Consider the following 22774-nt stretch of genomic DNA (forward strand, 5'->3'; position numbering starts at 1 on the left):
CATGTACAATCTACTCAGCCCCTCCTGCTCTATAACACGCTGCCTGCAGATAGGACACCATGTACACACTGCTGAACTCCTCCTGCTCTACAACATGCTGCCTACAGACAGGACACTATATATAATCTACTCAGTCCTTTCTGCTTTATGAAATGCTGCATGCAGATAGGACACTATGTACAATCTACTCAGCCCCTCCTGCTCTATAACATGCTGCCTGCAGATAGGACACTATGTACAATCTACTCAGCCCCTCCTGCTCTATAACATGCTGCCTGCAGATAGGACACTATGTACAATCTACTCAGCCCCTCCTGCTCTATAACATGCTGCCTGCAGATAGGACACCATGTACAATCTACTCAGCCCCTCCTGCTCTATAACACGCTGCCAGCAGATAGGACACTATGTACAATCTACTCAGCCCCTCCTGCTCTATAACATGCTGCCTGCAGATAGGACACCATGTGCACACTGCTGAACTTCTCCTGCTCTATAACATGCTGCCTGCAGATAGGACACTATGTATAATCTGCTCAACTCCTCCTGCTCTATAACATGCTGCCTGCAGATAGGACACCATGTACAATCTACTCAGCCCCTCCTGCTCTATAACACGCTGCCAGCAGATAGGACACTATGTACAATCTACTCAGCCCCTCCTGCTCTATAACATGCTGCCTGCAGATAGGACACCATGTGCACACTGCTGAACTTCTCCTGCTCTATAACATGCTGCCTGCAGATAGGACACTATGTATAATCTGCTCAACTCCATGGCCAACTGGCTGAGAGTAGTCTTTGCTGAAAATTGCAATTAAATTATGGGATGTAAACGGTATTCCGGTGTAATAAATCCCCTTATTGTCTTCAATCCTATTTTAATATGATGGGGGGGGGGGGGGTTATGAAGTTCATTCTCCAGCCAAAAAATCTGTTTTTGACAATGAGCCAAAACTACAAACACAAAGTAGGTGCAAAAAATAGTCACAAAAGTTCAGAAAAGGGGACATAACATAAATGACCCCCAATATATTATAGTTGGGGGTCTGATACAGACTATTCATTGGGGTCCAGCTTTCCTCTGATCATGCAAATTGGAGTCTAGTCATGTGCTTAAACCCCCCATGATCAACCATTATCACCTATCCTGATACTGACTACTGATGGACCGCCCCTTTAAGTATCCATGTCTAGGAATATCTGTAGTTAGCAGGAATTTATCTGGATCTCTATCTCCATGGATTATCTCTTGTGAAGTGTTTACTGATATCTCAGGCTGGGTTACTGTCTGTCTGTCTGCGGGGGTCCTGTGCAGGACGTCTACATACAGTAGCTGCCACACGCAGGGGGTCTGCAGACTGGTGACATTGTGTAATGACTGATATATCAGCCTCCATCTCCGGCCACTGCTGGCAAAACTGCTACATAAAAGAATTGGCTAAAAAGCAAAAAAAAATAAAAAATCCCTTAGTGGATCTTCCTCAGGAGACCACCCACAGGAGGCAGTAAATAACAGGGGTCCCAAATATTTAACCCTATGAAAAATGGCATCAGGGTCAATATTTTTTCCTATATTGATACAATGTAACAGATTATATACACCATTGACTCCACAATGAGAAGATTTGGTGACGTAATGTGATCGTCCCCAAAGTCCTGATGCTCCATGCCCTTGTGACCAGAACTAACAGAAGAGAAGAAAACCCTCAGCAGGTAGCAGCGCCGGACCCAGCATACATCCTAGACTACATTGTATCATACAGGACCTGGGAGACCACTAGAGATATGATTAGAGAGTCATTGGGGCAGATTTATCAAGCTGCCTAAATTTAAGAATGTGCTTAGTTGACCATGTCACCCAATTACAGCTCCCCTTTAAAATATTCATGAGCACTGGTAAAATGAAAGCTGAGCTGTGATTGGTTGGCATGGGCAACTAAGCACATTCGTAAATTTAGCTTGATCAATCTCCCCCATTGTGCCCTGTGTTGCCAATATGTACCCAAATAAGGTCCGCTTCACACTTGCGTTTAGAAAGTTCTGTTTGCCCGTTCCGCAGCAGCTCCCATCTTCTTTTCCCGCTATTGTAACATAGGAGACTTTTAATAAAAAATCAAAGCCCCTTTAAGTCCAGTCTGAAATTTTATTTACCTGGAAGTGCCCTTTAAGTAATTTCATTTTATTATTCATACCACAATCTCTGTCCATAACTTCTGTCATATGACCACTTCATTTCAATAACAATAATTTATTTACAGTATATAGCACCTACAGATTCCACAGCGCTGCACAGAGTTCGCCAAATCGGTAAAACAGCAGTAAAACTGTTGTAGATATAACAGTGTTCTAACTCCCATCATCATATAATGCAGTGGGGCGCAGTAATGGAATAGAATATGGGGGGGTTTGGGCGGCCGCCCGGGGCAAGGCTCCTAGTGGCCAAACCATCCTCCTATTTTGATACCTTCCCATGTAGAGATAATAAAGAGAAGGACCTCCAGCCATGTCATTCACATACATGCACCCAAACTCTCAACACACATGTATACAAGATACAGGACCTTTAAAGACCCCTCAAAGGTCCTCCAACTACAGAGCTGAAGGCGGACAGAAGGGAACGTCCCCTTCCACAAAAAGCTTGGTTCTGATACTGTTTGCAGCCACTTAGTGTCCATATATGATGGGGACCCCACATCCTGTACTTAACCCCTTGTTCCCTGTGCAGACGTGTGCCTGTGTGTGCGTGTGTTTGGGGTAGTCAGCAGGAATAGTTGCCAGTACTCAATGAACTACGTAAGGTGTGACCTTCGCCCTAATAAAGGCAACCTGTCAGCAGTTATTGACGTTCCGGGGAATTGTGTAGTTATAAAACATTAATCATAGTGGGTCTCAGCTTTGCCTATTTTTGCGCCTGGTTTGTTCTTTTTTTGGCTCCTGATCTATGATGGATCTAGTTCTGTCTTAGCAAATGCACTTTGGAATTGTCGCATGTCCGATTCATTTGCGCCTAATTTGTCTCTAGTTTTTACCTTACAAAGCAAATCTCATTAGTGACTAAAAATGGAACGAGATGGAAAAAAGGTGACAGAAGGTTCAGGGCTTCATCTCTGCACATAAAGTCTCAGCTTGTACAATGTCCGGACCACATTGTGATGTAACTGCAGGGACTAAAAGTTACAGAGATGTAAGAAAAAAAAAATCTTTACCTTTTTTATTATAATTTACAGGAAATGGAGACTGATAATATTCTCAGCTCTGTACAATAAGACAATAATCACTCCCAGAGATGATCCCATAGACAATGATGAAGTCGTTACTGGAGAAATTTTACATTTTAAAACTGCTCCGAAGTATTTTCCATGTTGCATAGAGGTGATTCTTCATTTGGGAAGCAAAAACTTATGTTTTCAGTAATGAAAAGTGAAGTTTTGTAGGTGCATTTTTGTGCATTTTTTGCAACTTTTTATGCGCAAATTAGTGATAGACGCCAAGGAAACATCTGTATAGCAGCCTCTCACTATATCAGATAAGGAGCAGGGTCTCAAAATCACTAAGTGCCGGACTTTGACGTGCGCCTAAAAAACTCGCAGAAATGCGCCAAATTAACTAACTCCGCCACGTTTTTGCGCGTCGCAAAAGTCTAAAAAACTATGATCAATGTCCCCCTATGTATGATGCAAAAAATTCATTTATATTCTAGTATCGTAGCTTCCTAAAGAGCTCTGGGGTAGTGTCCTCACACTGCTGTGCACTTAGCTCTCTGCATTGTGCTTCTCCATAGTCTGCTCTGACTAAAACCTGGGCCAGGCTTCTGGATGGATACTTCTGCAGTAACTCAGAATCAATGGGTATACAGGCAGTCCCCGGGTTACAAGATAGGTTCCATAGGTTTGTTCTTAAGTTGAAATTGTATGTAAGTCGAAACTGTATATTTTATAATTGTAGATCCAGACAAAAAAATTTTTTGCCCCAGTGACAATTGGAGTTTAAACAATTTTTGCTGTAATGGGACCAAGGATTATTAATAAAGCTTCATTACAGACACCTTACAGCTGATCATTGTAGCCTGGGACTATAGTAACATCCAGAGAGGTCACCAGAGGTCACAGTGGGAAGAAGGGTCCGTCTGTAACTAGGGGTTGTCTGTATGTCGGTGTTCTCAAGTAGGGGACCGTCTGTATTGCTGTGAAACAGCTAAATACAGACAGCAGTGTGAGGACATTCCCCCGGTGCTCCAAGTCCAGCTACATTTCTGGAATATAAATTAATATTTCACAGTCCCGCTGCTACTAACAAGACACAGAAAAATATGATGACACATTTTCCAGGGACAATACTGGCAGTCTAAACTGCTGACAGCTTCCCTCTTAAAGGGGATGTCTAAGATAATGAGTAGTAAGCAGCTGTGTTAATGACTCGTACATTCATAAAGTCTCTTTTGGTTCCTTAATCTCCTCACCTTTTCATCAGTTTGTCTTACAAGACGTTTGCATTATCAGGCGGTGATGTTATCAGGAGGGCCCTGCGGTCCCACAAGTGCCGGCTTTTACATGCTATCAGCGTCTGGCTCAGCAAGAAGATACTTTCACAATTCCCATCTTCCTGTCAGAAGCCTCCAAACCCCTATCATTACAATGCACACGCCATGTCTCCGAGATACTGGAGATACAAGGGGCTGATTGCCACGACTAAGATGACAGCCTGCAGAGCGCGCAACAAATGGGCCAGCACAGGAATCAGCCACTAGGTATTCTTCACTGTCTGCTGTGCGGGACGTCGCCACATCCCAGGCGGAGAACGCCGCTCATTATTCACCGCACACAGCAACGAGATACCACACGTTTTATTATGGCGTAATATTTCGACGGTCTGATGAATGTTACATACGGGGGGGGGGGAGTCCAAACAACATCAGTGCAGCAGATCTGGACAGTTGCTCTTATCTGCTGAGCACAGTGACATCCATAGGACATCATCCCCGCGTACGACACATCACATGACCCTGGCAACATAGATAATAACCGTATTCTAACCGTCCCCTTCTACATTTCACGTATAAACAGCCTGATATTGAGTCCTGTCCAGGTCATAAAATAAGTAAAAATAAACTTGTCTGACTCCTTTGTAGCAGTAACCGGACCGCTGGGATCGGAATGGAGGGTGACGTTTATTTTACAATGTTGCAACTTTGTATACAACTTGTCACCATGTTTTACCCCACTAAACTACTAGTCCCCCCTAGGTCAAATATGGAATGTCCCTTACAGTATTCCACTTTTTATGTGCAATCGGACCCGTGTACGTATAAAAATAAATCTCCCCCAAAGTCAGGCAAATATGACTCTGCTCAACTCATTTTCACATAAGATGAGTCAAGTTTAGAGGCTGCAGGGGTAGTACCAATCCATTGGCCCCTATGTAGAGGGGTCTGTAAAGGGGTAGTATGAATCCATTGGCCCCTATGTAGAGGGGTCTGTAAAGGGGTAGTATGAATCCATTGGCCCCTATGTAGAGTGGTCTGTAGAGGGGTAGTATCAATCCTTTGGCCCCTATTTTCAATTAGTTAGTACCTAAAACCATGCTATTTGTGTCATATTAAAGATAAGGATCTCCTCTTTCAGATCACATCAGGATTATGGTTCTGTGAGCTACAGAACCAGAGATACAGGCAGCTAAATACTTACTTGGAAATACAAGCTGCAGCTAAAGATCCAGTTCCTGCCTATTTTTTAACGGATTGTATTTCCAGTTCTTTAACTCACAGAACCATAAGCCTTATGGGATCTGTAAGATGAGATTTGTATCTTTAATGTGGCACCATAAGAGGGTTTCTAGGAGCAAAGACCGGAGCGTTGACAGTGAATTTCCCTGTGCAGCCTCTAAACTTCACTCATCTCAGGTAAAATATGACTCATCTCTGCTCATTGTCACATGAGTTTATAGACGGGTGAGGCATGTGAGAATCCACATAAAAGAGGGAATTCTAGAAAGGGCATTTCATCCCTGAGCTGAAGGGGGCTGCTTGTTTAATGGGGTAAAATATGGTAAACTGTAAGTACAATGGCATGGGCAGCCTCCAAAATCTGCCTGTATGGGGTCCCCGGAAATTCCTTGCTTAAGTGATGATGATAATGATGAATAAATAAAGATTGACTGTAATTCTGTAGTTAGAAGCACCTTAAAATCTGATGCCTATGGCATATCAATGCAGCCATTTCTTTCTGATGACATCAGACTTATGGATTTGTGAGCTACAGAACCAGAGATACAGGCAGATAAAGACCCAGTGGGAAATGCAAGCTGCAGATCCAGTTCCCCCCTATTTTTAATTGTCCATAAATGTCAAGTTCTGTAGCTCACAGAATTATAACCTTGATGGGATCGGAAAGATGATATTCCTATCTTTAACATGACACCTGCAGCATGTTTCTAGGTGATAGGGGCTTCTTAACTGACACTACCCCTTTAACCACTAAACTTGACTCATCTCATGCGAATATAGAAAGAGTCGTATTTGCCTGACTTTGGGAGACATTTTTATTTAGGTGAACGGGTGAGCTTTTACATAAAAGAGAATTCTAGAAAAGACATTTCTAACCCAACCTGAGGGGACTTGTAGTTTAGTGGGATGAAACCTGGTGACAGGTTCCCTTTAAAGCAACTTGTATCTAACTTTAACACCCCTGTAACTACAGGCAAAAGTCTCAGCACTCCCTTTTATTTTAGAAACTAAAGAAAACATGACATATCTGATCCCCCAGAAAGTAATTGGTAAGGGGAATATCTTATAGGCTGTGTCTGGAACATGGTCGCCATCATGAAAGTCACCATATTGAATCAAGGATACATTTTTCCTATGTGAAGGAGGTCATGTAGCAGATCAAAGACAAACAGAATTGTCTCAGTGATCAATTGCCACAATCAGATTCGTTGTATCTCTTGTGGTTCAAACAATATCAACACAGAAATTTGCAACAACGACTGGAAACGTTCCCCGTGATGTACAGCTATGTGACGTGTTCTCCATGTTGCTGAAGGGGCTGTATCCAAATGCTATGAGCCCGCATGAGAATCAATGGGGAATTCTGCTACATTTTATCACAAATGTTACCATGTTATTGAAATCCACAATAAAAGGAAACCTACCACTTGAAGTGGCAGGTATAAGGGGGAACTACCGAGCACCAGCTCAGGGTGAGCTGGTGCCGGAGCTTAGTTTTGTTAGTGTTTTAAACCGCAGCTTCGGCGCAGGGAGGTACGCGCTCGGCACACCATGCGTGCGACCGTGCACGCGGCTACATAGGAAGTGAATGAGAGCCGCAGGCACGGTCGCGCGCATGGTGTGCCGAGCGCGTACCTCCCTGTGCCAAAGCAGCTTCGGCCATAAAGTTTAAAAAGTGTTTTAAACCGCGATGCTGCGGTTTAAAACACTAACAAAACTAAGCTCCGGCACCAGCTCACCCTGAGCTGGTGCTCGGTAGTTCCCCCTTATACCTGCCACTTCAAGTGGTAGGTTTCCTTTAAGTGCTGACCATTTAAAGTAAGTTTAAATTTAAGTGTTAATAAGTTTGTATGGAGTTTCAGTCAATGACACAATCTTCCCTTCTATATCATTAATCACACTGACACAGTGTAGAGATGTGGTGGCTGATAGCAGCGAGCACTAGCTTGCACACAGCGAAATAGTCAATATTTATAGAAAGATTTCCATTCAACAATAAACATATCTGAAAGCCATAAAGAGATTTGGCTTATTCCAATAATAACATGTAGATGCCAGAAATTGTGTTTGGGTGGAGTGGATACTTTTTGAAAATTTTTGGGGATCTCCAAAGGGGAATGTTGTGCAGGAAGCTAAAATCAGGGGTGAGAATCAGTGGGACAGAAAATCCCAGTAAACGTTTAATAAGCTGTAAGTGTTCAGGACCCGTCCCTTTAACTGCAAAAAAAAAAAAAAGGCTTCTTCAGCAGAAATCGATAACTGAGCAGTTACAAAGTGCTGAGTCTGAGGCTGCAAAAGTTTAACGAAAACAGAATCTGAGCAAAACCTTGATCCGTCACCCCGGAACTAATAATGCGGAGGTGTGACATGAAGCTTACAATCTGTGTCCGGACCCCTGACTGTTATGTGTCACTGATTGGGTTGGATCCACACATGGAAGATCATTTCATTCGGAGTGAAATTCAGATTTTACTACAAATCAGATTTTGCTGCAGAACTCACCCAGAGCAGAATCTGATGCAAATTGGTGCCTTATTTTGGTTATTTTGCTACTTTTGAGCTCCTAGGTCAAATTGCATCAAAAAGGGACCAAAAGTCCTGTCCAAATGTGTAAAATTTCAGTTCCCAAGATCCAACCCTAATCCTTTCCCCTTTGGCCCCATAATAGATATTGGGACACATTCACTTACCTGGTCACTGGAGTTCACAGAAAATGCATTGTCCGACCATAACGCACTGTGCCGCAATTCACTAAGATTGTGCGCCCGATATCCTGCATGTGTCGCTTCCCCACTCAGGTCCCCCGAGTTCACCTTCTTTTTAGTGGTGCATGTAAGAGCTTGGGCTTGCGATACAATTTGAAAGTTCATCCCCCGCTCAGTCCGAATCAATCTACATACCCCCCCCAATTTGCGTCAAAAACCGATAGCGTGCGCCAAAATCCAAGCGTACACACTTCTTAAATACGGCACACAAGCAATTTTAGTCTCAAAAACGGTGCACAGTCTGACAAAAGTGCACAGTGTGTCCCTTAGTAAATGAGCCCCAATGTTCTCCTTCTGGGGCAGATTAAGACTAGAATAGGTCCTGGGCTGCAGGGCCGGTGTTAGGGGGCGGCAAACTGGGCATTTGCCCAGGGCCCCCTGTCCTATAGGGGCCCACTGCATGTGGACTTTTGTGGGCAGAGAATGTATTGCTCCTTTAATATCCCTTGGTTGAATCCCCGGGTGAAGATGCTGATCATCTATCTCCTCTCTATATATCTATCATCTATCCGTCTAGTTATTTATCATAAAAGTTTAATTTGCGGTTCCACTTTTAGTTTTGCCAAGAGCCCCACTTTGTCTAAAACCAGCCCTGCTAGACTGTATAAATATTATTGCCCCTACAAGTCTGGAATCACTTCTTACATCTGGTACTAGGATCAGCTTCTTAGAGAACGGAGGATGTGTCCCTTCTGCTGCTTTCAATCTGCGGTTTCTGGACCTTTGAAGGACCTTCAAAGGTCCTGAAATGGCTCTTGTGCACATGTTTTTTGAGAGCAGGAACAGATGTACAAGGATTTCATGAATGAAGGTCCTTCTCAGTATAAAATTTGTTGGGTGGTTTGAGTGGACATGGGCCCCCTAGAAGTCTTGGGCCTCGGGCTACCGCCCAAACCTCCTGTACTATAATGCACTACTAGTTCTCCTCCTGTGCCCTCCCACATTGTATGATGCCTCATTTCTCTACCCTCCTTTGTGTTGTCCCTTGTTTATGCCCCTTCTCCTGTAGCATCTATAACGCCCCCAATTTTGTACTACGCAATGTTTCGTTTGCAGTCTGTTACCATGGAGACACACAGCTTTGAACCCATAATATTTTCCAAAATGCTTTATTTTTCAGATTAACTGCAAACAAACATTGAAACCAAAAAAAAAAAATAAGATTGCGAAGACTAAAAAATATCACATGACTCCAGACAGGAAGCGCAGGAAGCTGATGACTGGATTACAAGATTGGAAACCCCCCGCTCTGTGTGAATTTAGTCCAAGAAATTACGTACATCGATTTTAGTACTTTATTTCATCTTATAAATATTACATAATACCAGACTCCAGGAAAACAATGGCCGTAGGTTTCCATTGACTCAGAGAAGCACAGAAAGTCAAGAGGGCGGAGTCAAAAGTTGAATGATCACCTGATGGGACTTAGACGTTCTTCGTGTCCCTTTAGTATCTTGTGATGATTTTGTTGTAGTGTGAGGAGGGGTAAGTCGTGGCGATAGTCTCGTCACATTGCAGTAGTGAGTACATTATCGTGGACTTCGATGGGGTTGTCGTAGGCGTGTTCGTGTTCGTTGGATCTGGAATGAAGACGCGCGAATGGATAATTCGTACGAGAATAAAGACATTAGATGAGGTCTTAGTCACAGGACTATATGCTACCTAAGCTTAGCAGCGTAACTTGAGGGTGCGATCGCAACCGGGCCCTGGAGGTTTAGGGGCCCATAAGGAGTCACTTTCCCATATGAGAAGACTATTACTATAAACCATACATTATAGTTGGGGGGCCTGGCACAGACTTTGAACTGGGGCCCTTCAGCTTCAAGTTACGCCACTGCTGAGCGTGCATGTTTACTAGGGGTCAGAGGAAATAGCTTTTAATGGAGTTCAGTCGAATATATGGGGGGAGATCAAGTTTCTGAGGTAAAACTTTTCTAGTTGCCCATGGAAACCAATCAGAGCTCAGCTTTGATTTTATAAACAGCTGTGGGGAAATGAAAGCTGAGCTCTGATTGGTTGCCATGGGCGACTAGGACAGTTCTGCTCTAAGAGACTTATGATAAATCTCCCCCATGATCTCTATGTTTGTCAGATTGATGAGTCTCTGAGGTATTTTCAGTGTTATAATATGGTTTCTTGGGACCATCAGATAAAATTCTTCTGGGGCCTAACCTCCACTACCCCATGACAAGATTCCCGCCAAATTGGGGCCCAATATTGTATTATAGACTGAGCCCAATGGACCGGATCCTCTAATGGACCAGATTGGGTATTCTAGTGCCTGTGAGTTATTTACAATCAGCAACCTGGGAGTCAATATGCTGGGCCCCCACTGATCATAAGGACTGGGGGTCCCATATGATTTGTATGGACACATTTTGGGGAGATTTATCAGAAGTTTCTGAGGTAAAACTGTCCCAGTTGCCAATAGAAACCAAACAGAGCTCAGCTTTGATTTTATAAACAGCTGTTGGGAAATGGAAGCTGAGCTCTGATTGGCTGTCATTGACATTTAGAACAGTTTTACCTCAAAAACTTCTGATAAATCTCCCCCATCTTAAAATGTTCATTCAGTTTAGAAACTCGGCCTTCACCTGCGTCGTCCATACCTGCTCTTGTAGTGACCAAATGTCCCATTGGAAACATTGACATCATCAAAGACCTTGGATTCGGCTGCAGGGTCTGACTCTATGTTAGATCTGGAGAAGAAGACACATTACATTATCACAATGAAATTCATCTTAACTACATCAGCCGTCACTAAATCCCCAGTTTATAGGAAATCTACCTTCTTATATTTGTTATCCATGGCCTCCTGCCTTTTAAAATCAACTTTCATAATTATGTTAATGAGCCAAAGGGGTTCAGTACTGTAGAAACACAGACTGTTACACTGTACAGGTGCATTCTACCCTTACAATGTGTGAGATTACAGCAGGTAGCCAGCGGGGGGAAGTGCTAAAGGAGCCGGGGAAGGGGGGGGGGGGGGAGACAGCCTGTGAAGTTACAGCACAGATGGGCTCTGGCTTCGCCTCCAGAGCATTTCTAGCAGATTAGCATTCTTTTAAAAGGAAGGAGGCTGCAGTACCTTATAGAGTCAGTGTTTGAGGTCCAGGTCCCACTGGACCCTGTGTTGGGCCTTGTTCCTATTGGTTTAAGAAAAGGCAGATCTAGATTCCTTTCTTTATCTACTCTATGCTGCCCAGATACTTATCTCTCTGGCCACGTGTGGCACCTCCTTCAGCTCTTGATCTAATTCTCCATACCCACATTAAGGACATGAGGATGTGGAGAACTTCTCTGCTCCCTCCATGTTGGCATGTACCACTTTTTTGAGGTCTGGTTATTGGGATCTGCAGCTGAGAAGTTACTATCATACCCCTGACCTGTTACCCTCTGACCTGGTGACCCATGGAAACCCCTACCCCCCACTAAAAGTGCCAGCCTATGATGGTGGGGATCCCAGAGCACTAGTAAGAGGTTCCGGCCTTCTGATAATTCCCCGGGAGGCAGCGCTGCATCGGCAGGGGACTTGTATGTCAGGTATTACCGGGTGTACAATTGAGGCATAGCCTAGCCCTGAACAGGTGCAGGATATAAGCAGCGCGCCAGCCCACTCTACCATCACACCATTTGGCGTGGAGGTGGAATTAGAGGGGAGATATAAGCGCAATTGTGGGATTTTGCCTATTTCTTATACGCCGGAAAACTGGCCCACAAACCCATGGTAAATGTGCCCCTATGCCTGCAGGATCAGACTACGTAGTTATTGTTTGTAGTCTGTTACCAAGGAGATCTGAATAGGAACCCTAGACACAAAACAATACATTTGTAATTATGACTAATTACAAGGTAACATTTAAAATTGACAATCACGTTAGAAGGTAACATAAGGGGCCAGAATGAGGACTCCTCCACCCATACTTTGAATAAGGAGGGTCCTGGTGATTGTTGTCAGTAGATCAGGGGCGTAACCTGAGGGGGTGCAGAGGTTGGAGTCGCACCAGGGCCCAAGAGGTTTAGGGGGCCCTCATGGTGTCACTTTCCATATGAGAAAACTATTACTATACACCATACATTATAGTCGGGGGCCTGGCACAGACTTTGCACTTGGGGCCCATCAGCTTCTAGTTACAGCACTGCAGTAGATACATGTGCGGCCATCTTGCTAATGTGGTAGATTGGATTGATATAACTTATAAACACACCCCTGCGATGGGATGGCCACCCTATAAGACCCTGTAAGGAGCTATGTAAAAATTCCAAACAAGAAGTCCAAGAACTCCCACATGCACCTCCTCAAGGGAGTCGGAACAGAGAAACTTTCATGTCCAGATTTGCATAAAGTGAATTGTCATTGGCCGGAAGGTCCGGCATGTCCCATACAATGTACAGGAAATGCAGCAGGCGTTCCAATCACTTCCTGAATGTAAACTTTACATATTTCATCAGTGACTCAATGGTCTCAGGTCTTTGGCGAAGTTTTCACTGACGGCATTAACTCATTACATGCCAGGAGAGAAATACTCCCAAAACATATTCCAAAACTACTTGACCCTAATGCAAACTTTGCAAGTCTGGGTTCAAATTTTTTTTTGCGTCCGTTACACGTTTTCTGCAACATATACGTCCAAAAACTGACCAAAAAACGGGTGCATTTTTCTGATGAATACGTTGTATCCGTCATATACAATGGCGTCTGTTTTTATACTTCAAAGCGTATATGTTTTTTTAAAAAGAGAAATTTAAGACCCATATTTGGGCATAAAAACGCATGTGACGGATTGATGCTTAAAGGAAGCCTACCACCACAAATCTACCTATAAAGGATAGGTGCGCGGTCACTGCTCCGAAGCCGGGGCTGCACAGGCGCGGGCCTGCTGTTCTGCGCATGCGCAGACGGCAGGATCGGCGGACGAGGGCGCGCAGCTACGAGCAGCTGCACGCTGAACATGGTGAGTAGGAGGGGTAAAGTGGCTACCGGGGCGTGGAGTAGCCGCCTCGTGTAACCTCAGATGCGGCTACTCCACGCCCAAGTAGCCGCATAACAAAATTAACATATTAGGGTAATAAAAGTTTACAAAAAAGTGCGGGACGTGAGGATTAGCCCTTAAAAGGGCTATCCTCACGTCCCATTGATTCACCTACCACCCGATCTACCTTTATAGGTAGATTTGTGCTGGTAGGTGCCCTTTAAGCTGTAGGCATATGTCGTCCATAGACATGAAAAAAATAGTATACGTTTTGCAAAGTTTCCCAAAGGAACATGAAAAACGCAGCAGCCCACGTTTTTCTTCATTACAAACGGATACAGACGCACAAACCTAGGCTGTTTGTGCCTACATCGTGTCCATAGACATGAATGGATGCGACGTAGCACATGTTTTAATACGTTATTTTTCTGTGAAAAACGTGAATGTCAGCAGTATGCAAAAAACGAGATGACCTCTACTCACCATGGATAGTAGGAGGTCACCTAGTGCTCTATTGATGAGAGTCTCCAAACCTGGAAAGTTCCTCTGGCGTGGAGCGGGATTGGGGCACTTGCAGCCCCCCATTCTGTGAATTACTGAGGATCTAGCAACCCCCAATATCTTACATTTATCCCCTTACCTGGAGATAGAGGGTTAATGTAAAACTTGACACAACCCCTTTAAGTAAATGTTTCCTCTCTTCTCACTTGTCACCATGAGGATGAGACAGGGCACAGGGTGCGCCCATCTTATAGTAATGTCTATTATCCTGCCAAGTCCCGGATAAAGTTGGCAAATACATTGCTATGTGTTACATGAATAAAAATCATCCAAGGAAGGGAACAAAAGCTAATCAGAGGGTGGAGTACTGCTTTCTGTAATGCAATAATATAGATGTACAGCAATGCTTATGCAGTGCAAGAAAAAATTACAAAACCTTTGAAAACATTTGATCCTTAAAGGGGTTGCCCAGAGGCTGAAAAACATGGCTTTATTCTTAGCCTGATCATGGATACTGTGAGGTATTACAACTAAGCTTCATCCATGCCTATAGAGCTGAGCTGCAATACCAGCACCAACCACAGTCAGGTATGGAGTCATATTTCTCCATTTCTGGCCCACCCCTTTAAAAGTAATCTACCAAATTTATATCACATATATATATATATATATATATATATATATATATATATATATATATATATATATATATATATTATAATGTGTCTTGATTTCTTATTGGAGTTTTTTTTGGGGCACTTTTACTACTAATGACATGTAATGTATTGGAAAGACAGTAAAATTGCATGCTCAGCACAAAATTGTAAGAACTGCAGCTCTGAAAACCATGGAATCTCATGTCTCCGTGAGAGTTATGGGGTGAACTGACCCAAATTTGTTGCAACAGTACCTTATTTTAAGGAACAGTATTGGCTAATTTGGGTATGTCCTTCGTGGGTTGGCAAAATACTCCTCGTGGGCAGGACTGTGGGCGGTACGTCCTCATTGTATTAACTGCTAAGTTGGTAAGTAAAGAACTGGCAACTTTAATAGATGTAACAGTGAAGTGTATCAAATGAAAAGGGAAGGAAAATGCAAAGTTCACCAGGTGTATTCTGATAAATAAAAGTTAATAATTAATGTTAATGAGGATATAATTATTATGGGGCACATTATTATAAATCACAAGTGATACAAAAGCAACAGATATATACAGATCAGATAGAATATGGAGGTGAAATAGAACATAAGGCCAGGGAACCCTTGTCATGTAATGAGAGCTCCTCAGACCTATGACCAGACGTACGGAACAGGGAGGAAAGATCGAAACCATCAAAGCCCTAGAGAAGAAATTAATAATAGCTTAGTCCCTTTAATGTGTTTAGTCTGACAGAAGTGCTACCTTTTCCTAGCAGCAATTAGTTCCGCTACAGGTTTTTTGCTCAGTTGTGGTGAAGGAGCTCGAGTCTCTTGGATGGATCTCCAAAGCAGCTGTCATGGAGGTGGGCACCATTCATCTGGATAAATGCTGAATTTTTAGCCAACAAAATCGAGGGTTACAAACTGGTATCAGTATGTACTCTAAACTGCCCACCTTTGGGACAAATGGCAAATTTACCATTGATGGTGCCACCAAACCAAGGATAGAGGTGGTCCTGATGGTGTAGGTGGTGATCTCAATGAAGCAAGGTAGAGGAGACAACATATGATGGACTCAATGAAGGTCCCACGGGCAAGCCCCATGTCATGGGGACTGGTGCCATATGTCACTGACCTCAACGAAAGGAGGTAGAGGAGACAAAATATGATGGACTCAATGAAGGTAGAGGGAAAGCCCCATGTCATGGGTACTGGTGCCATAAGTCATTGACGCCCCCATCCCCCACTTAGAGCATATAATTGTGCATGTTGAGCTCCAACAACCCAATCCTAGTGGAAAGCTGGAAAGCTGTGGTGAAGGAGACCAAGTCTCCGGGTTAGATCTCATAAGCAGCTGCCATGAAGGTGGGCAACATCCATCTGTACAAAGGCAGCATTCTTAGCCATCCAAATCAAAGGTTACAAACTGGAATCATCTCTGTACTCTAAACTGTCCACATTTGGGACAATCCTCTTCAAATGTAAGAGGTGGTAGATCTACCATTGATGGTGCCACCAAACCAGAGGTGGTCCTGATGGTGTAGGTGGTGATCTCAATGAAGCAAGGTAGAGGAGACAACATATGATGGACTCAATGAAGGTCCCATGGGCAAGCCTCATGTCATAAGTACTGGTGCCATATGTCACTGACCTCCGACTGAGAACATATCATTGGGCATGTTGAGATCCAACAGCCCAATCCAAGTTGTACACATAATATGGCCGGATTCAGCAAACATTGATGTGATATTCAAGGCCACCATAACATAAGACACTACTATATGTCATACTACAAAGATTGGTGGATAAGCTCTTCCAGAATATTTTGTAGACCAGAAGAATGTAGACATCTGGAGATGAGGAATTATTTGAGGTTCTCTGCTTTAGCTATGATGCTTCTCTTCTATTACCATCCCCACATACATCATACAAATAAGTAACTGGATAACAAACTACCTAAAACATAAGGAACATAAGATTTGTCCAAGATTACAAAAAAAGGTATCCTTAATTCAAAAAACAGCACCACAAGGGTCTACAGATTGTGTGTGGTATTGCTGCTAGGTCCTCAGCCCTATGGACAGGCAGTAGCCCACCACCCATGAGGCGACATGAGAAAGTCGCCTCGGGCTGCAGCCCATTTGTAAAATACCATCTGGCCGTGACCCAGGAACACCCGGTCCTAGGCCGTGGCCAGTGAAGAAGACCCACCTTTGGCGTCTTCTCCCAATGGCTCCATCTTCCCGGCCCGGGCGCACACATGATGTCATGTGGTGTCACGGCCGGGTGACTTCATAGTTTATGTACTCCCCATGGGGAGAAGAAGCCGAAGGCGAGCATACCTTTTTTTTTTGGAGGGGGGGCCGGCTATGGACATTACATTACAGGGGGACTCTGCAGAGGACATTACATTATAGGGGGGACTCTGCAGAGGACATTACATTATAGGGGGGACTCTGCAATGGACATTTAATTAAAGGGGGGCTCTGCAGTGGACATTACATTAAAGGGGGGCTCTGTGGTTACCATTTTATCAATGAGGGGAGGTTGCCGGACATTTTATCAATGAGTAGTGGCTGCATTTTTTATAAATCGCCTCAGGCGGCAGAGAGGCTGGGTACACCCCTGTGGACAGGCATGATGCTGGTTCTGGAAGGAGGCATAAATAATGTTAAACCATTGGTGGATGTCCTCCGGCTAATGATCTACTTTCATAAAACTTACTTGGATGATTTCTTCATAACGATCTTGGCCACGTAGACAACAAGTACAAGGAAAAGGAAAACCGTCATGGCGATTAGACCTACGCCCCATTGCGGAATTGTCCTGGCCGCTGCAAGTCAAACATCAAGATTGAGACAAAAACATTGAGACACCAGAGATGAAAATTGTAGCTTTGGCTCCAATATTAAATCTATAACAGGCCTCCAACCTAACATATATTAACCAATGTAATGGTCTCTATATTATCCAGGGACACTTACTCATAGACACTCACAAAATTATGCTAATGAGTCAGAAGGGCTGTGGATGGGTGTTACCAGAGCCCCTCCATGATGTAACTTCAGAGGATCACTTGAGAAAGTGTAACATCCTGTGAATACAAATCCCCCCAGAACCCTTCTGGCTCATAAGATGTTCCTTTGTCCTCTGTTCTCCCTCCTCCTGCTTTTAGTAGTGTGTATTAATCCGTTTTCCTTACTGTATTCACACTGGTAGGTCATAGATAAGAATAAGCTGAAAAAGTTGCTGAAGTTACCGCACTGAGAGGCTTTGGTAATGCCCCAAGAGCCCTTCTGGCTCATTAACATAATTTGTTGATGTTAGAAGGAATGAGGCCATAAATAACAAATATAAGAATATATACCACAGTCCTGGTGCCTGGATCTATGAGTAATGTCCTGGTTTATCAGGATGTATTTTGATGGTAAATTTCCTTTAAAGGACATCTACCACCAGGATGAAGGCTTATAAACCAAGCACACTTACATACTGGTGTGTGCCCCCTCTGACAGGATCTGTGCATCTTTTAGATTCTTAGGCCCTGGTTTTTACAAAAAAAACCTTTCTTTTCAAATTATGCAAATGAGCCCGAGGGGCTCCGGCGGGTTCCATAGGTGTTGATGGAGCCTGGAGTCCATCAGGCTCATTTGCATAATTGTAAAAGCGTTTTACAAAAGTTTTTTTTTTCTTAAAAGCAAGGGCATAGGAAGCTTAAAGAAGAATGGATCCTGCCATTGTAAGTGTGCATAGTTTACAATCCTTCATCCTGGTGGTAGATGTCCTTTTCTTTAAGTAAAGAATAAAGTGAAACCTCTATGTCCATAAATATTACCTTATTGCTGCATCATAGAATTTACTGTATTTATTTCTGGTAGGTTTGCTCAATCATTATTCCATTTATGTAGTGCTGGAATTGGGGAGTTACTACTAAGATTTAGAGTTGTTGACCCCTTTAGAGTATTTATCCATAGGAAGTCCACATGCTTGTTCAGCCATCACCTTTTCATTCCCCTGCGCACATGCACCCTCAGCAATGAGAGAAACTTCTGGTAAAGGATTATTTACCCTGAGAGCGAATGGATCACCCCATGTCATCTGTTTGGGGAACATCCCACAAAACACAAAAGATAATCGGCTACTCAAAATTAGCAGGATCAGATCACCTCTCATATATATAGAGTATTTTTTGGAAAGAACCTTCAACAAAAAGTCACATTTGTCACATTCTACTTGGATGACCTGCAATGTCTCTTGAGAACATGCAGGGCCATTGAATTTAATAAAGACTGCAATACTTCTCTTCCCCTGCGGGGAAGCTGTAGGAAAGTTTTACATACATTTCAGCTGATCTGCCTATTGTGGGATCTTTCAGACTAAAATGAATTATATGTTTTAGGTAAAACTGAAGCTCTCCCATGGGGGTAGATTTAGGAAAACTTGTAAAAAGTTCCCTTTTTATTGTGACATGGGCCCCATCATCCAGGACTTTTCTTTTACGTCTGGTAAGGATCAAAACAAAATCCCAGACCCTGAGACACCTAAACCTCCACGAGGAAAGACTGATAACAATGCGGTGTTTGTCTGCCCTATTACACAATGGCGGGCGGTGAGGCGGCAGCAGCAGGTGATTCATGAGCTTTTGTAAATGTCTTACCCCAATTATTTCACAATTTGCAAAAGAAAAAAAAAAAAGAAAAAAGAAAGTCCTGGAATATAAATCACGCCGAAAATATACACACAGTGACGCGGGCGCAGAGAAAGTAACAAGTGCCAAGATTCCTGGCACTGATATTCTCCGATTTTTGTTTGGAGAAGTCTCCTGCTAAGGGCAACTAAGTCCCACACCGGCCCATGGTGGACAAGCATGTCCCCATGTACGTACAACCCCCAAATGTCAAGGCACATGCACCCCCAAATAACAACATGCATGGACAGAATCATCTCAGAGCTGAGAGTCTGCTACAATGTTTCCAGTGTGGACGACACAGACTGATACATTGTAATAATCAGGATGGAAGAGAGATTCCAGCTTTTGGCTTGTTTTCAGAGGATCATTTAGACTTGAGACAATTGCGACAAACCCTCAGCTGTGGAAGCAAAAAATGGAGTCATTCGGCGACTGAAAGCAGAGATCTTAATGATGAAGAATTAAGAAGGTAGCCTTCTCATTCAATGACCTACCTGCCTGGCAGGAGACTGGTCCTACAGACAGGAGCAGCAGGGAGATGAGCTGCAGGGAGGACATGGTCACAGAGATTCCCTGTGGACGTGATTGCAGATCCCCAGAATCTGGAGGACCAGGAAGAATCCCAGAGCTGTTAATACTCAACCTGGCAGGTATTTGGAAACACCTCTCCAGCTTTGGGAGGGACCTGGCTCCAGTCATAGGAGCTAATGCATCACTTAGTAATAGACCTGGTGAAAAAATAAGCAGAAAAAAATCAATGAGTCAGAATGTTCCCTCTGGTTGTAGGGAGAGAAAAACATGGCAAGGATTGCGCTTGTATCAACAGGTTCTTCTGAATAATCACACGATGGGTAGAAAACAAGAGGGACTTCAACTTTAGAAGAACTTTAGATTCCATTCTAAGCACCAGAACCAAGAAGTGGACCTCATTCCTTTTGTCCAAGCTCCAAACTTATTTTGGGGGTCTCCATTTATAACCAGGGAGACCTCTGCTCCTGCCATCCACTTATGTAGTCTGATTCAACACTGTCCAAAAAGAGGCATCACCGTACCCTGCCGTGCGGCCACTATATACAACGCACGTAGATGGACCAAGGTAGTGGCCCCTTAAAAGCTGATTGGATGGGATAGGACCCCTAATATCAGATATAGATCCTGAGAATCCAATTTTTTTGCCAATTACACTTCAAAAAAATATTCTTCCACAGATATATCAGAAATATTGTAAGAATAGTGCCCCCTGCAGTTTGCATTGAACAGCCTGTGTCCACCACCAATTTATGGAGGTGGACGTGCATGCTCAGTCTTGCTTTTCTCTTTGCAGAGATATTGCTGGTGATATAAGGCAGCAGTCTCTGATGCTGTAGCAATGGGGATACTGTACAGGCGAAATTCAAGTAATTTTCTCTCTCATTCCTGGCTCAGCATCTCTAAGAAGCATCCAGTTTTTCCTATAAGGATACTAGAAGTATTGAGACAGCGAGAGGCAAGACTGAGCATGCACGTCCACCTCTGTATATTTGCCATGGTGGACGCACAAAGCATTCCAAATATAAACAGCAGGGGGAACTGTAGAAATGCAAAAAATGTTTATAATTATGGATTTATAATTCTTTTGGGTAGGGCTGCACGGTGATTTAGTGGTTAGCATTACAGCCTTGCAGCACTGGGGACCTGGATTCAAGTCCCAGGGTCAATATCTGCAAAGAGTTTGTATGTTCTCTACATGTTTGTGTGGGTTTCCTCCAGGTCCTCCGGCTTCCTCCCACACTCCAAAACATACTGGTAGGTTGATTAGATTGTGAGCCCCATTGGGGACAGGGGCTGATTTGGCAAACTATGTGAAGTGCTGCGTAATCTGTGTGCGCTATATTAATAAAGGAATTATTATTATTATTATTATTGGGCACAATCCCTTTAATTGCTCCGTAGTTATGTGTGATTGATCACTCTAACAATGTTTTGAATGCGATTTCATTGTAACCCGCCCTGTCTGCAACTTACAACACTTTCTCCGCAGACAATGTCGTCTGAGGGTGCTCATTGTAGCGGTCAGACACTAACATGGAGGGAGACTCTGCAGGAGAATATATATAAACAGGAAAGGGATAGACCCCAGAATGTTGTGTTATTCTAATCTAAGAATAGATCCTGGCCTGTAACTGTGTATTCTGATAGGATGATTGTAAAAGAAAAGGATTTTACTGTATATCAGCCAAAAGTGACCTAAACAACACAATCCTACAGATACATCTAACAATATATACATCAGCAGTGGCATAACTTCAAGCTATTGGACCCCATCGCAAAATGTGTGCCAGGGCCCCAATTATAATGTATGGTTTATAGAACTAGTCATCTCATATGGGAAAGTTACACAATACGGGCCCCCTAGACATCTAGGGCCCGGTTACCTGTGCACCCTCTGCTCCCCCTCAAGTTATGCCCCTGCACACCAGTCCCCAAAGCGTATACATTAAATATACATTCCAATAGTTACTATTACTGACACTCAGGTGAAGAAACTTTTACTCTTCACTCCCAGGCAGTTGTCCAGGGCGGGGGGGGGGGGGGGGCTCTGTTGTCTATGTAGATGATAAAGGGTCACATGTTTGTTTTCAGACATTAATTAGTAACTCATTACATAATGAAGAGTCTAATCTTGTTTGCGAATACCACCTTCACCAGGCACAAAAAGAAAGACATCAGCGAACTCCCCCCAAAAAATTTGGGTCATCAATCTAATGTCTCCTGACTCTCCTCAGATGTTCTGCTAACCAACCTCTGGGTTCAGCCAATCATCTAACATCTCCTGACTCTCCTACGATGTTCTGGTCACAAACCTCTGGTTCGGCCAAGCATATAATATTTTCTGACTGTCCTCCGATGTTCTGCTTACCAACCTCTAGGTGCGGCTAACCATCTAATGTCTCCTGACTCTCCTCCGATGTTCTGCTAACCAACCTTTGGGTTCAGCCAATCATGTAACATCTCCGGACTCTCTTGCAATGTTCTGCTCACCAACCTCTGTTTTGGCCATCCATCTAATGTCCCCTAACTCCTCTCCAATGTTCCACTAACCAACCTCTGGATTGAGCTAGCCATCTAATGTCTCCTGACTCTCCTCTAATGTTCTGCTAGCCAACCTCAGGGTTTGGCCAACCATCTAACGTCTCCTGACTCTCCTCCGATGTTCTGCTAACCAACCTTGGGATACGGCCAAGCATATAATGTCTCCTGACTCTCATCCAATGTTCTGCTAACTAACCTGTGAGTTCAACCAATCATCTAACGTCTCCTGACTCTTCTGCATTGTTCTGCTAGCCAACCTGTGGGTTCAGCCAACCATCTAATGTCTCCTGACTCTCCTCCAATGTTCTCTTTACCAACTTCTGGGTTCAGCCAATCATCTAATGTCTCCTGACTCTTCTGCATTGTTCTGCTAGCCAACTTCTGGGTTCAGCCAATCATCTAATGTCTC

At 43.6% G+C, this 22774-nt stretch overlaps 1 protein-coding gene across 1 annotated transcript; it reads right to left on the reverse strand.

Moving 5' to 3' along the window:
- Nucleotides 1-9771: 9771 nt before the first annotated feature.
- Nucleotides 9772-20018, reverse strand: PDZK1IP1 (PDZK1 interacting protein 1). Its single transcript, XM_072127767.1, has 4 exons — nucleotides 19788-20018; nucleotides 17328-17436; nucleotides 11100-11189; nucleotides 9772-10070 (listed from the first exon to the last, which is right to left on the reverse strand). The coding sequence occupies exons 1-4, from the start codon at nucleotides 19990-19992 to the stop codon at nucleotides 9998-10000; spliced, it is 477 nt and encodes a 158-aa protein (XP_071983868.1). The 5' UTR covers nucleotides 19993-20018; the 3' UTR covers nucleotides 9772-9997.
- Nucleotides 20019-22774: the final 2756 nt, after the last annotated feature.

Source organism: Engystomops pustulosus, chromosome 10, assembly GCF_040894005.1.
Source record: "Engystomops pustulosus chromosome 10, aEngPut4.maternal, whole genome shotgun sequence".
NCBI lineage: Eukaryota > Metazoa > Chordata > Amphibia > Anura > Leptodactylidae > Engystomops > Engystomops pustulosus.